At 46.1% G+C, this 15,422-nt stretch overlaps 1 protein-coding gene across 1 annotated transcript in view; it reads left to right on the top strand.

Annotated features, from left to right (window-relative positions):
• Nucleotides 1–12,747, top strand: part of LOC308107782 (uncharacterized protein) — a 40,538-nt gene extending 27,791 nt beyond the window's left edge. The window contains exons 2-4 of the mRNA XM_080460272.1: nt 4,578–6,153; nt 8,534–9,097; nt 11,549–12,747. Of these exons, the coding sequence (XP_080316398.1) occupies nt 4,779–6,153; nt 8,534–9,097; nt 11,549–11,571 (1,962 nt within the window). The 5' untranslated portion in view covers nt 4,578–4,778 and the 3' untranslated portion in view covers nt 11,572–12,747. The remainder of the gene's footprint in view (nt 1–4,577; nt 6,154–8,533; nt 9,098–11,548) is intronic.
• Nucleotides 12,748–15,422: the final 2,675 nt, after the last annotated feature.

The raw sequence follows: 15,422 nt of genomic DNA, 5'->3' as shown, positions 1-15,422 counted from the left end.
GTCAGATGTCACAGCCGAGCCCGTAAAGATTTTATGGGCGGCGTCAGTTAGATTTCACACTGTGTAACTCTGTAATTTTACACAACATTAAACCTGCTCGATTTGTTTGACCTGCGTCCACGCCACTTCCTTCAGCCGTTTATGGCCTCTGCCGGCCTCGTTTCCCCCCGGCGAGCGAAGGCAGCTAAACATTCAGCTGCTCTGTGCCCACGGCGGGAATCCCACGAGGAGCACGCCGACTGCAGGTCACAGCCCAGTACGGTAGGGAATCGTCACGTGTTTAGAAACAAAAGTACGCGTCCCGCATTGAGCTGAAAAGGGACGCACTTTGTCCCGTATTACCGTGAGAATCAACAGTCGTCTGTAAAATGACAACGGAGTGCATGAACGACAAGACGCTTTATATCAAAACTTAAGGTAAACTTATCCCGCGGCCTCCCCTGTGACCAATGAGCTGATGGCACACTCACACACAAATATGACAGCACAGATTCCCGCCTCTCTCATTGGTCGAGGTACGGTTGCTTGCGTTCAAGTTCCCGGAAGACAACAGACGGGCCTATGGAGAAGGGAAGCACAAAACACCCGGGTGGAAAAAGTATGAGACAACATTTATAAAGCACACTGCACTCTGTGCCAGCGCACCTTTTCAATAGCCCAGGGTGGACAGACAGACCTGAATCAGCATGCTTCAGGTGGCTGGACACATGAAATATATGAGGGACAAGAAAATTAGAGGAGCCCTCGACCCATTTGTTGTCCACCAGGCCACGTCAGAGGCAGATATGGTACATAAAGAATGTTTTTTGTTTTCTTTAAACCCTCTGCTTTTAAGGTTAATACTGTGTGGGACTGTGTACAATAATATTTTTATGCGATAAACAACTACAATTGATAGATGATTATATTGAATAGATAAATAATACATCAAAGTAATACATAAGCAAATAATAGATAAAGGCTATATACAGTATGTGTACACATTATACTGTGTACATGCATGTATACAACTATATACATTTTGTACAAGTTCAAACAGATAGATAGATAGATAGATAGATAGATAGATAGATAGATAGATAGATAGATAGATAGATAGATAGATAGATAGATGTCTTTTATTTCTTCTAATTTACAGGCAACAGCTGCGGAGGTAGCCCATGTACAGTATACCACACTGTAAAGCAATTTATGTTTATTCTGTTTCGATTTAAGCCACGATGGAGTTCTGTTAAAGGAAGACGTATTTTTCTTCTCGTTAAGAGACAGCTCCATCTCGTCTTCCTACGGCAACGAGCTTCTGAGGTGAAAAGGTGACGACAGAGGAGTCGCAAAATCCCTGCCAACCGTCTGAGGAAGGAGTTCAGAATGTTTTTAAAGTGCGTCATTCGCGGAGAAACACAGTCGGGACGTGAGATCGCTGTGAAGAAAAGTACAAGTACATCTGTTAGTGGATCAGAGGTCTGCAACCTGCAGCTCTGGAGCCTCACGTGGCTCTTCAGCTCCTCTGTAGCGGCTCCATCAAGCTTCCAAACAATTCTATAGAAATAAATAAACATTTTGTTTTCAGAAATGGGTCTAATCTCCAGGCTAAAAACGGCTAAAGAAGGCAAAACGGCTGAATTTGCTGAAAAAACATTAAATAACTCAAATTACTCAAGAAAACAAAATGCAGGAAAAAACTGCTAAAATGGCTTAAAATTATTATAAACAGACACAAAAAGATCAAACCATAATGATTAAAATTGCTATTATAGGTAACCATTGCAAAATTCACAGTAATGCCAAAAGCTAAACGGTAAAATAGCCAAGATGCATAAAATGGTTAATATGACTAAAATAGCCAAAACGTAAAACTGCTAAAAATGACGACACAGAAAAAGTCATAACATTTTTACTAAATTGTAATTAATTAACGTGTTCTGTGGCGGGTTGACGTTTGAGGTAATGAGGTAAAATTGCAAAAACGTCTCATTTCGTTCAGTCACTGTCCAGATGAAAGCGAGCGGCGGCGGCGGCGGCGGTCTGAAGAGAAGTCAGGGAGCGCTGCAGCTAAAAGCAGCTCGGTGTAAATCAGCCAGGCAGGTAGCAAACTGGTCAACCATGGAGAGATAATGGGAGTAAGTCATTCAATCAGTCAGTAAGTCAGTGGGCCTTCCGGCTCCCGGCAGCGAGGCGGCCAGCTCGCCAACATGGCAGCCAGTCAACCAGTAAGCCATCCAGTTGGTCGCTCAGTTGTGGCAACAACATAGTGTGAGATTATCTGGAGCATGTGATGTATGTGTTTACAGCTCGCTCAGTCTGAGCATGTGATGGTGTCTCCACCTGAGTGTGTCTCCGATCCTCCTCCGGGGCTGACTCACTCCTTCACCGGACCCGCCGAGCCGGGAGGCTAGGCCCGCCGCCGCTCCACATCGCTCTCTGATTCATTCAATATTTCTCAGGACGCGTTACAACCAAAGAGGAGAAAAACACGCTCTGCTCAGTCCCACACGAAGCGTCCAGTTTGAAATAATCTGACGCCGTCGCTTTGACAGCCTCACAGTAGGTTGTCGGTTTGATCTCCATCGCCTCTGGTCCGTGCACTGAAGTGTCCTTCTGTCTACATTTTACAATGGGGGGGCGACAAGCTTATCCTACGTTTACACATCGTTTAAACGGAGCCTGTGTGAGTTAGAAGTAGATTTACTTCTGCAATTTCAGAAGTTCATGATGCTTTTCATTTCAAAGGTTCCTGCACATGTGTTTGTTGGGATACGGATAATTTAATCAGAAAAGTTCTCTTAAATAACATTTCTGACTAAATAGTGCTCTTTCATCATTTCTCCAGCTTTCATGTGGACCATTAGACACCGGTTGCTGGTCGAGTTAACCCATTATTTTCTGTTATAGACACATTTATTTGGGCATTAACATTTGGAAACGTGTGTTTGGATTTGACATCTCAGATTATTGAGAGCAGATTACAGTGAGCATCACATGCATTGTAATATTATTTGAATATATAGATTAGGACTATGATGAGATGCCAGGACAGCTCGATTTCCACATAATAGACCTTCGTCTACATCAGGGGTGTCATCTCAGCCTTGTACATCCCCGTTTCATCATGGGTGGTAAAATAATGCCATAATAACCTTTTGATTGAAGGTATTTGTCAGAAAAATTTTGATATTTTCACCATTAGTACAGAAAATAACAACATAAAGCCAATTTTGATGAAGCCTTCTTGTGGAAAATACAGTGAAATGTCCCAAAAACTCCTCCTATAGCGTTTGCATTATGGGTATTTTTACAAACTCCCCCTGATAGCATGGCGTCGAGGCTAATGCTCATGAGCTACCTTTCATGGCGGGATCACCAATGTCTTGGCTCAGGTCTCAGTCTCGTGTTAAGAATTTTGTTTTAAAAAGTCAATGTTTTCTTCAAAATTGCCTTGGTGGTTTTGCCGGATTGGAGCTTCTTGTAGGCCGATTTTGGGCCACCGGCCTCATGTTTGACAGCCCGGGTCTAGAAATGCCAACATTAGAGGTTTTTATTGGTCATAGTTTAATCGACTTTCCACACCAAACAGGCTTGAAGGGTCATATAATGCAAAATTACCTTTCTATTGGTATTCCAAAATGTAATACCTGGACTGGCACCTCAGAAGTGAAGAAAGTCTGTCCTCCCTCTCTCTGGCTTGTTTCAGTTTTTAAAAAGTGAGTTGCTCCAACCAGCCAATCAGAAATCAAACCCTATATAATGTCATCGGGAGTTTAGCCAATCACAATCAAGGCAGCCCCTCCCTTTGACCCTCCCACAATTAGGCAGCTCTGCTCTGGCACATGGCACCATGAGAGGAAGTACTTCCTCCTCTTCCCAAGATGGGCACGTGTGGGCGGAGCCAGTCCAGCTCACACAGACACAGCAGATCCTGAATGTAGCTCCTATGATCCAATATTCAAATAGAGGAAAATCAAGGAAAAGCTGGATTTGAGGCAATAAACTTTGAATACAACATTATGGGACTAACAAGACCATGTGAAAGTTTTGAAAAGCTGCATAATATGATCCCTTTAAAAGAGTTCAATAACACGTGCTGGAGAAAGGTTCTGTTTCTGGTCCATCCATCCACTTCATCCATACTGGAAGATGCTTCAGACTTTTTATAGCATCGCTATTTGTTTGGTTTTCACATGAGGATGAAACTGCTGCTGGCGTCACGCCCATTCATGAAAATCATAAAGTGGAACAGTCAGTCCGTTTTTCTGTGAACTTTCACTGTCTTGATGTGTTTTGTAGAAAAAAAGAGCGACTGAGTGTGTTTGTCTGGCATTAAATCACCCAGGACATGAATTTTGGAGGTGTGACTGATTAGGAAACATCATAATTGCATTGCATTTCCCGCAGAGACTCTCTATTATGTTACACTTCATTCCCCATTCAATGCACAGTCTAGACCAGACTAATTGAGTGTCTATGCTGTTGATTCTGACTATTAACCATCTGTGTCTCCCTCCCTCCCTCTCTGCCCCTGTCCTCATCCCTTCATTTTCACCTCTACCTCCTCCTCCTCGTCTCTTCTTCTTCTGCAGGAGTTTGGAGGACTAGTAGGATGCTGAGTATCTTTCCTCCACACCAACGCTCTCCGACCTGCTCTCCATGACCTGAGAGCGCCAACACAGCGGGAGGAACGACACACCACAGAGAGAGAGAGGAAGAGGAGGGCAGCAGGCCAAGGAAGGAAGGACAGGAGCACACTTTTTGTCGTTATTGTTTGTTTTCCCCTTTCTGAGATGGCGGCGACGGAGGCCAATGCGGCGCCGGTGGTCCAGGAAGACGGAAAAACCCTCGAAAGCAAGCCGGCAGAGGCGGAGCAACCGGCTAATAACGCAAACTCAGAGACTGTCAACAGCGAGGTGGTCGATAAAGATGGCACTGCTGTCAACAGCGAGGTGGTGGATAACAAAGAGACTGTGAATAACGACACAGCGGCCGCGGGAACCGAGGAGGGAGAAGCGACGGCGAGCGAGGAGGCGGCGGCGCCTCAGAGCTCGGAAAACACCTCCTCTGCCGAACCCAAGACCTCCTTCCTGGACTCCTTCCTCAACAAGAGTGGCTTGGGCAAGGTGATGGGAGGAAGGAAGAAGAAGGAGCAGAGCTCGGCCGCAGGTGGAGAGGAGAACGCCGCCGAAGGAGGCGACAAAGACGGGGAGAAGGGAGGCGATGACGCCGCGGCAGCCGAAGTCGGAGCAGAAGGAGGTGCAGAAGGAGAAGCAGCAGCGGAGAAAGCTGCAGAAAATGGAGAGAAGGAGGAGGAGAAGAAATCAGAGAAAGGCAAACCGGCCGAGGCAAAATCGACAGTCCGAGATCTGATCAGGAAGCCGGTGGCGAGGATCTTCTCCCATCGCAGCACCGAGAAGAAAGACGGCGGCGCCGGAGAACCTCAGAAGCAAGTCAAGGTCCGCTCCAAATCCCTGGACCGGCTGGAGGATCCTGAAGCACTTAATGCCACCGCAGACTCCACGGCAGAGGAAGGCGGAGCAGCGGGTGGTGCAGAGGGAGGTGCAGAGGGAGGCGCAGAGGGAGGCGCAGAGGGAGGCGCAGAGGAAGAACAAAAGGCCTCGTCTTCCTCAGCCACCACCAAGCACATGAAGCGCTGGCACTCCTTCAAGAAGCTCATGGCCCAGAAGGCCCACAAGAAGAGTGGCGGAGGAGAGGACAGCAAGGAGGAAGGAGCAGACGGTGAGGGAGGTGGTGGAGACTCCTCCACGCTGGACTCCAAGGAGTCCGGCCAGAAGAGGTGGAAGCTGAAACGCTCCTGGACCTTCCAGGGCCTCAAGAGGGATCCGTCCATGGTGGGCATCAGCGGCAAGGCTAAGGGCTCCGATAAAGACTCGGCCGACAACGCCACACCGGAAGAGGCGGCGGCCGAGGCTGGAGAGGAGGTGAAGGCGGAGGGAGGAGCAGAGGAGGCCAAGACAGAGGGAGGGGAGGAGAAGGAGAAAGCAGAGGGAAGTGAGGAGGAGAAGGCGGCGGCAGCAGCAGGAGGTGGAACTGTGACACAACACGCCAATGAGATCTGGACCTCCTTCAAGAAGCGTGTCATCCCGAAGAGCAAACGAGCCAACACAGAGTGCGCCCCCAGTGGAGAGGAGGATGCAACTGCAGGTGAGAGGACTCAGGCATCACATCGGTATGAGTTTTCAAGTGAAAACACAAAACTTTTGTTGCGTTCTGGTGGAACTTTTCGAAGATGTTCTCCATGAAAACAGCAGAGATGCTGATGCTGATGCTGATGCTGATGCTGATGCTGATGCTGATGCTGATGCTGATGCTGATGTGCACCTGGTCCTGGTCCAGGTCCTTCCTGACTAGTTGTTGTGCACATGCTCAGTAGCTGCAGAATCAGAACAATGTTTCCTCCATGATGTCGTGACTCCCAGTCCATATTCTCCTGGGACTTTCTAGTTTTATTTTGACAGTCACCGTGATAACAATCCAACTTGGTAGTCTTATTTTGACAGTCACCGCAATAACAATCCAACTTGGTCGTCTGTCCACTAGAATGTCCGTGTTCTCCCGTTGTTAATGTTTATAGTGGCTTGTTCTCTGAATGCATGTGTGTGTGGTTTCATAACAAAAAAACAACAACAACACTAACTAGTGGCCCAACAGGCGAACTACATTGTGTTTACTGTTTTGCCATTGCCCTGTACACACAAAACTATTCTGAAATGAAAATGCAAAACCTTTTCACTTGAAACGTTGTCATGTAAGAGGGGGTTGAGACTCGGGGGTTTCCCATCATGCACTTCTACTAGCAGACGTGTGTCGACCTTGTCTTCAGAACCATCAGGGAGGACTTTCTATCCTAAAAACGATGTCTCAAACAAGCGTTACAATATGTTCCTTGTTATATAAAAGCTGCACCTAAATAACACACAATTTGAGTTACACAGATTTACAGCTGTTTGTTTGTTTGTTTGCTTAAATTCACTAAACTAAAGCAGCAGAAATAATCCGCCAGTTGAGGACTTTTGGCACTTTTCTTCAAACAAGATGTCGCACAGAAACAGTTCATTAGATACGGAGCTCGACTCCCAAATGCACGAGCTGGAAGAACAGATGACTCACACGCCTGTCAACGATTCCTTTTTGAACAATGCAATGGCTCAATATTCATTTCGAGACCCCCGCGTGCACCGTGCAGCTCAGTCAGAGGGTTCGTCTGGACGACCGTGGAGTCGCAGAGACCAGACAGTGGAGTTACAGCTGCTTCACTGCAGAAGTCATACATTAAATCCAAATCCAATCCAGTTTGAATAACAAACAATTATCGTTGATGGTCTGGTTAGTTTAGTTGCGATCACAGCTGGACTTTAAAAAAATTTAATAAATAAAAGTGTGACTGTTCACACTTGTCTGTCCGCCTGCTCACTCCGAGTGAAGTCATGTAACCCAACATTCGCCTGAATGAAATATTCAAACACTGATGTGAAATTCAAATTACAGAGGAGATTCAGTCAACAGTGAAAACTAAATTTAGCCTGCAGAGAGAGAGAGAGAGACAGAGAGAGAGAGGGAGAAGTGGAGAGGGATGAAAAGCAGAAAGAGTTTTTATTCTTGCCTTTTTGTCTCAAAAACATTTTGCGTACACGTTTTGAAAACTATGTTTGTTTCCATGGAAAGGACAGAAATGCTTAAAACTATGTAGTTCTCATGTTTGGCCACAAGTTGATGCTGTTGTTTGTTTTCATAATGAAACCACACACACATGCAGCAAAGAACAGTCTGCTCTAAACATTAACAACGGGAGAACACAGACATTCTAGTGGACAGACCACCAAGTTGGATTGTTATCACGGTGACTGTCAAAATAAAACTACCAAGTCCAGGAGAATATGGACTGGGAGTCATGACACCATGGAGGAAACATTGTTCTGATTGGCTCTACTGAGCATGTGCACAACTACTAGTTACTATGGCCGGGGTGTGCATGCGCAGTTGGAACGTCACAGAAAAGGAGCGTTTTCTACCATTTCCATTGAGACGGCGTTGGGCTGGTTTCAAGAATTTGTTTCCGGTGACTCCCAGCACCCTTATTGTGCAAACGTCTGCCCAAAACGCTACGAACATCTTCTTTTTTCTCTTGAAAACGTTGCGTTAATGGGGCCTCCGACACTTTCTTTCTCTCAAGGAGAACTGGGAAATGGCTCACAGTTTTATTTGTTTATGTATATTTAACGTCTCACTGAAACTGGCTTTATTTTGAAGGCATGTCAGTGAGAGTCCACCAGCCATTGGCTTCGCTGTAATGTTGTAGATAATCAGATATTGGAGGGGTTCTTAGGCGCAATCTGAGGTGACCAAAGTTTTGGAATCACGGATCTAAAGTTAAAATAATGTTTCATTGATTTGCTGTGAATCTGTGTGATCAATCAGCAGCTTCAGATGAAAACATTCCTTCTAAATTTCAGACTTTGGTCAGACTAAAATAATAAGCATGAACCCAAAGATATTTGACCCTTGACCTCTGGTCCTCCTGCAGGTGAGGACGGAGCCGCAGAGGATGGCAAAGACACCAAGTCGGCCAAAGCCAAGCGCACCCACTTTGGCCGCGCCGTCTCCCTGAAGAACTTCATCCTGCGAAAGGGCAAGTCCACCAGCGTGGACACGGGCGAGGGCGCCAAGGAGGAGGAGGAGGAGGAGGAGGAGGAGGCCAGCGAGGCGGTGGCGGAAGGAGGCGCCGACGGAGAAGCGGCTGCCGCGGCTCCTGAGAAGTCCAACGACAAAGACGCAGCCGTCGAGAAGACACCGGCCGAGCAGAGTGGTGGCGACGCAGCGAAGGAGCCGGCAAAGGAGGTGGCGAAGGAGGCGCCGAAGGAGGCACCGAAGGAGGCGGAGAAGACACCGAGCGAAACCCCGGTGACCAACGGGGAGAACGGCTGCTCCAACGGCACGGCAGAGGAGAACGCCACACACAATCACCAGGAGGAGGAGGAGGAGGAGAAGACGACAGGGAGCAGCCCCGTGAAGAAGAGCAAGGAGGCGGGAGGAGTCAAAGACGAGGCCAACGCCAAGATCATCAACGCCACGGCGGCCGTGAACAGCGGTGAGTTAGAGCACGCCGACCGGGACTCTGTCGAGCCTCAGAACAGAGACGGAGACACTAACAACAGTCAGCAGCAAGTAACAAACCAAACAAATAACACTAAAACCAACCGTCTGCACCAGCTAGCATTAGCGGCCGGAGGCAGGGGGGAGGGGGAGGGGGAGGGGGAGGAGGCAGAGTCTCCTCAGAATGGAGGCCATGTCGAGAGGGACGAGGAGGAAGAGGAGGAGGAGGAGGAGATGAGGAAAAGAGATCTCCGAGAGGCAGCTGTGGTCATCGTTCAGAACGTGATGTCGGCGGCGACTGACCAGTTAGAGCGCGAGCTGTGCGTGGACAACGGCCTGAACGGGTGTTACGAGTGAAAACGATCACAAGAAACACAAAACGTGCCAAATCTATAGTCACACACACACACACACACACACAGAGTTATATATAGGCATGTGGACTTCCTCGGGTGATTGCATGATGAAGACAGTGCAGTTTTTCCTGAATCCCTTTAAAGAAGCTGTAGAATAGTTGTTTAAATAAATGTTTGTTGACCAGTATATTGCCTGAGAGAGAGAGAGAGAGAGAGAGAGAGAGAGAAACAGAGAGACAGAGAGAGAAGCATCTGTGTTGTTAGTAATTTCATTAAAGCAGCAGTAGCGTGGACTCAAGTGTTTTCTGCCACAGGAAGCAGGTTTTTTTATGAGCTTGTATTGAAATGTAAACATCAGATGTGCTCCGATGTGGCTCATCCTGTCAACAGTTCTCAAACAGCAGCTGCAGCAGCTTTATTTAACCTCCAATCGCTTCGGTTTTGTCAAATCTAGACCCTCAGTCACAAGGAAGGTGAGATTTCCAGGCTGTCTTCTTCCTCTGGAGGAGGTCTGATGGGAGTGGCGATCTGCCGGCTCGGGCCGTTTTACACGTTCCCACCTTGCGGGCCTCTTGGAGGCGGCCGGACAGCGAGCTGCAGGAGGTGAGGAGCCTGTGAACCAGAAGGCGCTCTGTTCCCTCCTCCATTATTAATCAGCTCACCATTCATGAGCGGCGCGGGGCTCGCTGTCCAGCATCCGCCCCACCGCTTTGATCTCCAGATGCCCGCCAAGAGCTCCGCGGTGCCCGCCGCGACCGGACAAATACCTGGAAATCTCTTTCAAGCTCCAACCCTTTTTGCTTGGAGTCTTTAAGTGTTTGGCTCACCCGTGGTCGGCTCTCGGCCAGGCGGCCATCACTGGAGCTGTCGCAGTGCAGTCTTCACGTCGTCACGCCAACACACGATCTTCTCAACACAATTATTTCACCTGACCACATTTAAACAACATCGGAAAGGAGAATAATCGGAGGCCCCGTTTACACGGCAACGTTTCATCGTTTTTGCGTTTTGGTTTCAGAAAAGTCTTGCGTTTACATAACACCGTTTAGAAAACAATGTCTACATGGAAATGGCAGAAAGGCTGAAAATGATGTAGGGAGCATGTTGGGCCACTAGTGGGTGCTGTTGTTTGTTTTTGTAATGAAACCACACACACGTGCAATGCAGAAAACAATACGTGGCTCATGCGCAGTCGCACCGCTTCCATGTAGGGAGACTCAGAGCATTTTCAGAAAGTGTTGTTTTCACATCTTTTTGCACAAAGATGGAGTTTTTATCGGTTGTTTTTTTTCAGTGGCTCCGGGCACCGTTGTTGTGTAAACGGGGCCCTAAAACACAACAAAGGTTTTGACTTGAAAAGCTTGTTGTGTAAACTGAGCCAAAACAAAGGTATCCCAGGAAACCTTGTTCACCGTCATTGGAAAAGGTTTCTTGTTGCAAAGCGTCAGTGTAGTTAAACGGAGACCCTCGACCTTTGACCTCCGCCTCACCACCTCCGTCCTTACAGGGTCCCGCTGACTAGCCGTAGCTAAGATAGTTAGCTCTGCGTTTACCGCCGGAGGAGAAAAGCTGGTTTAGCAGAACTCGATAGACTCTATCAGCGGATTAGTGGGTGAAATCAAAGTGTCATGGATTCTCTTCAAGGAGCCAGATTAACTAGCTTCTCTCTCGGTCTCCCCCTCGGAGGACAAACAGGTTGACTATCGGACATCAGGGACAAACACTTTCTGTAACCGTTTCTCTGAGCACAAAACGACGGTGGAGACACAGAACAAGGGCACAAATGCACATTGATGTGTTGACATTGACTTCCTGTAATGTGAAGACACTTTTGTCACACTTCCTGTTGTGTTGTTGTTGTTGTTGTTGTTTGCTTTGTGTAATTATTAACTTTTGAAACTAATTCAACACTAGAGACCAACATCTGTACTAAACACACATGTAACCCTGTTCTGTCTGTTTTGTTATTATTATTATTATTATTATTATTATTATTATTACTATTATTATTATCATTTTTATTATTATTATTATTATTCCGACCTCTTTTTTAATACATTTTTTCGATCTCTTCTGTTATCATTTACCAGACAAAAAGGCGGGAAACGTGTGAGGCCACACAAAGAGGATTAAAACTGCCCGGGATTCGCTGAGCAAGGAGCTCTGAGCCCCACCCCCACCCACCACCCACCACCTGCTCCTCCTCCTCCCACCTCCTCCTCCTCCTCTCTCCCGTCATCCCTCCTTCTTCCTCCCGAGTAAACGGAGTAATCACGTGTTAACAGGTCACCACGGTGAGAAAGAGAGCGAGAGATGATGGAGAGAATGGGAGAAATGCAATCCGTGTAGATGAGAAAAATAATAATTACTCAGAAAGCAATAATTCAAGCCCTTCTTTTCATCGCCTCCTCCCCATCTCCTCATTCATTCATCCCTCGGTCCATCCATTCATCCACACCGCCCCTTTACGTACACATGCACACATTTTTCTTTTTTTTAAACTTTCTCTGCTTGTCTGTGAGATTTTATATTGTCTACGAGAGAAAAGATAAACGCTGAAATGTAAAAAAAAAAAAAAGAAAAAAAAAAGTGAATAATCGAGACATTCCACCCCCTCTTAGCCCCCCTCCCTTCCCCCTTCCCCCCCCCGCCCCTCTTTTCTCCTTCATGTCAAACTCTGCTGACTCCTGATTGGTGGATTCAAAGAACAAAAGATTAAAGGAAAAAAAAAAAAGAACAAAAAAGAAAAAGACTGTTAGTTTTATATTGACGGCCATGTTGGTTTGTAGCCTCCCCCACCTCCACCCCCTCCCCATCCCCCCCACCCACACCCCCCACCCCCCCAGTAGAGATTTGACAGTACAGCAGGACCATGTTGCTCCAGTATATTAACTGCCCCGAGGACTGCCACTTCCCAACCAACACTGCAATGTCTTCAGCTCTGTGTGTTCAATGTTTTTAGACTGTTATATTGTGTACATGATTAAAAACAAAACAAAACAAAAGGAAAGACCACCATCCAATATTAAAGTCAATGTTTCTTTGTTTATTTTCTGTTTGTTCGGTTTGAATTCTCTTTTTTCTCTCGTTTATTTTTTAAAAACACATCTTCTCACTGTTACTGCAGTTTGACGATTATGCTGTAATTAAAAAATAATAATAATGATGATAATAATAATGATGATGATGATGATGATGATGATGTTTTTGTTGGTCCAAGTTTTCACATGTCCGCTAGCAAATTGTCAAGACAAAAAAAATAGTACAATAAAGACTAAAATCTAACAACTAAACTGCAAGTCATTGTGGGCTTTGTCTATTTTTACCCGGTGATTGGAGTGCGGTGTGCAGACAGACGGGACGGGGAGGTGGGGACTACCAGGGGTGTGGGCGGAGCCTGGGCGTTACGCTGGCATATGATTGGGCGCTCATTAATCTGCGTATCGATAATCTCATCCCTTTACGTAATGGGCGGAATAATATGAGATTTCTTTGTATTAAAGTAGATCTGCATGTATTATCTGGCAGCAGGCTGCTGCTGCTTCCTGTAGACTAAAATGGGGTGGGGGTGGGGGTGGGGGTGGGGGTGGGGGGACATGTCCATATGGCAGTCATCGGTGCGGCCGTGGCTGGCTACCTCTACACCTCCACCACAGCCCACCAAACTTCACCTCAATGTGGAGGAGACAGGTCGACCTTTCACTCACTTGAAAGAGCGGAATGTTAGTGGAGGTTTTCAGACGATGGAAGAAGACATGCAGGGAGGGGTCACATTAGGGACGCACCGACGAGTACTAACCTTTAGCTACTTGCCGATACTAAGTACAGATAAAAGTACCAGTAAAGGCATGTTAACGCTGAAGGTCTGAACGGCCCCAAATATCCCAGTTCACATCAAGCTTGAAGAACATCCACGAGTCTGTGGAACCAGGAACAGGGAGACACGGTTCATACAAACAGCAGATGGATTGGGTTTTTCCACCAAAAAGAACCAGGTGCTAGTTAAGGGCCGGCACTATTGCCAGTTCTAAAATTCCTTAATTTCATTGGCCTGTATTTGGTCAGTAGAACCACATTGAGATTAAGAATCTTTTTTTCAAGTGTGTCCTAAATGAGTCACCGATTCCACCGATGTAGCGCCGGCAGAGCACATACAGGAACGGGGAGACGGACTGTATACCGGTTACGTCCGGGTCGCTCCAGCTAGTTCGGCCTGAACCTCGGATGCAGACCTAAGAGCCAGAAGGCATTGCATCTCGCCGTCACTCCATTGTTGTTTTTTCACGTTCGTCTTGCTTTACTATGGAGCCCCCCCGGAGTGGCCATAGAGAAAAAAAAAAATGAGTGCGTGGGAACAAGATAATAAGTCGTTCCCTCAAATTAATAATGCGAGGGATTGAGATAATTTAATCCGGGGACACGAGATAGTAACTCGTTCCCTTGCATTATACTGACAACTAGCAGACTGAAGATAAGTCAGTGGTAAGGTGTTCGCACATTGTTTATTTCCCTCACTGTACCCCTGTAAATACTAAATACCGAGAGCTGGCACTGTTTTATGGATGACTCGGTGAAGTAAAGTCAAACGGCCCATCTGAGATCTGTTGGTAACAGTCTATGTGATCAAATCATATAATAATGAGAACGAAACTAAACCAGCAGGAGATCAGAGTGGAGGAGACTTTGAACCTCAGCTCCGTCCCGACCAGCTGGAGGAAGTGGATGCAGATGGTGGATGGATGGTTTCCAGTCAGGATGCCTCTTCTATCAAGTGAGTTTTCCTTTATTTCTCCTTCATGAAAAGTTCCTATATTATCTGATTCGACACAATCAGGAACCATCACAGGATCACCTTACGTGTGTGAACCTTCCGATAAAAGTAGCAGAGAAACTACAAAGATTTTTCTATTTGATTTGCTCACACGTCATTTATATTTATTATTGTATTTTCTGCTTTGTAAACAGTCTTTTTGTTAGAAAACTTTTTACAAGTTCTACCTGCTTCTTCCTTCTTTTTGTGTTAATTTTTGTTGTTAACTTTTTCTTCATGTTTTAAAGAAGCTTTTTACTCATTCTCACAGTTTTACTTGATAGCAGTTGTTACCATTTTTACTTTTTACTATTCACTTGTAACAAGCTCGAACAGTTCAGAACTATAAAGTTCTTTTCAGTGTGAATTGTTATCCACTTTATACGGCTTGTTACAAATTATAATAACAGAAAAACTGTCTTATTGAATTTCTTTTTCTTCTGTTAAATATTAAAGATTTTGGGGGGAAATGGATATGAAAATTAATGAAGTGATGATATAGTGAGTGTTTTTTTTTATTATTCAAAATTCATTCAAACTGAACAGTAACGTGCTTCAGTGGTTAAAAGTAACTAATTACATCCCCCTTCACAAAGTGCTGCTGTCAGCGTCCCTCAGAGGCGCCGCGGGCCACATGTTCAGGCTCCCAGCAGCACTAATGACACACACACACACACACACACACACACACACACACACACACACACACACACACACACACACACACACACACACACACACACACACACACACACACACACACACACACACGCACACACACACACACACACGTCTCGCCATCTGCAAAGTGCACGGAGACGATAATTCCCTCCTGTCAGTTGAAATCGGCAGCATACTGTCTATTTGTCAGGCCAAATCTGCAGGATTATGTTATTACAGCCGTAATGCCTCAGTACAGTAACTGCAAACACACACACACACACACACACACACACACACACACACACACACACACACTGATGTGTTGTCATTAAAATGCATAAAATGCATGTTGTTGAACAAAGTGTGTTGGAGACTGAGTGAACTACAGAACCTCTTCATACAGTGTGTGTGTGTGTGTGTGTGTGTGTGTGTGTGTGTGTGTGTGTGTGTGTGTGTGTGTGTGTGTGTGTGTGTGTGCCAGCAGATGGATT

Source organism: Lipophrys pholis (genome assembly GCF_963383615.2).
Source record: "Lipophrys pholis genome assembly, chromosome: 3".
NCBI classification, from domain to species: domain Eukaryota; kingdom Metazoa; phylum Chordata; class Actinopteri; order Blenniiformes; family Blenniidae; genus Lipophrys; species Lipophrys pholis.
The sequence above is the reverse complement of the archived record's forward strand: the minus strand, read 5'-3'. Positions and strand labels throughout refer to the sequence as shown.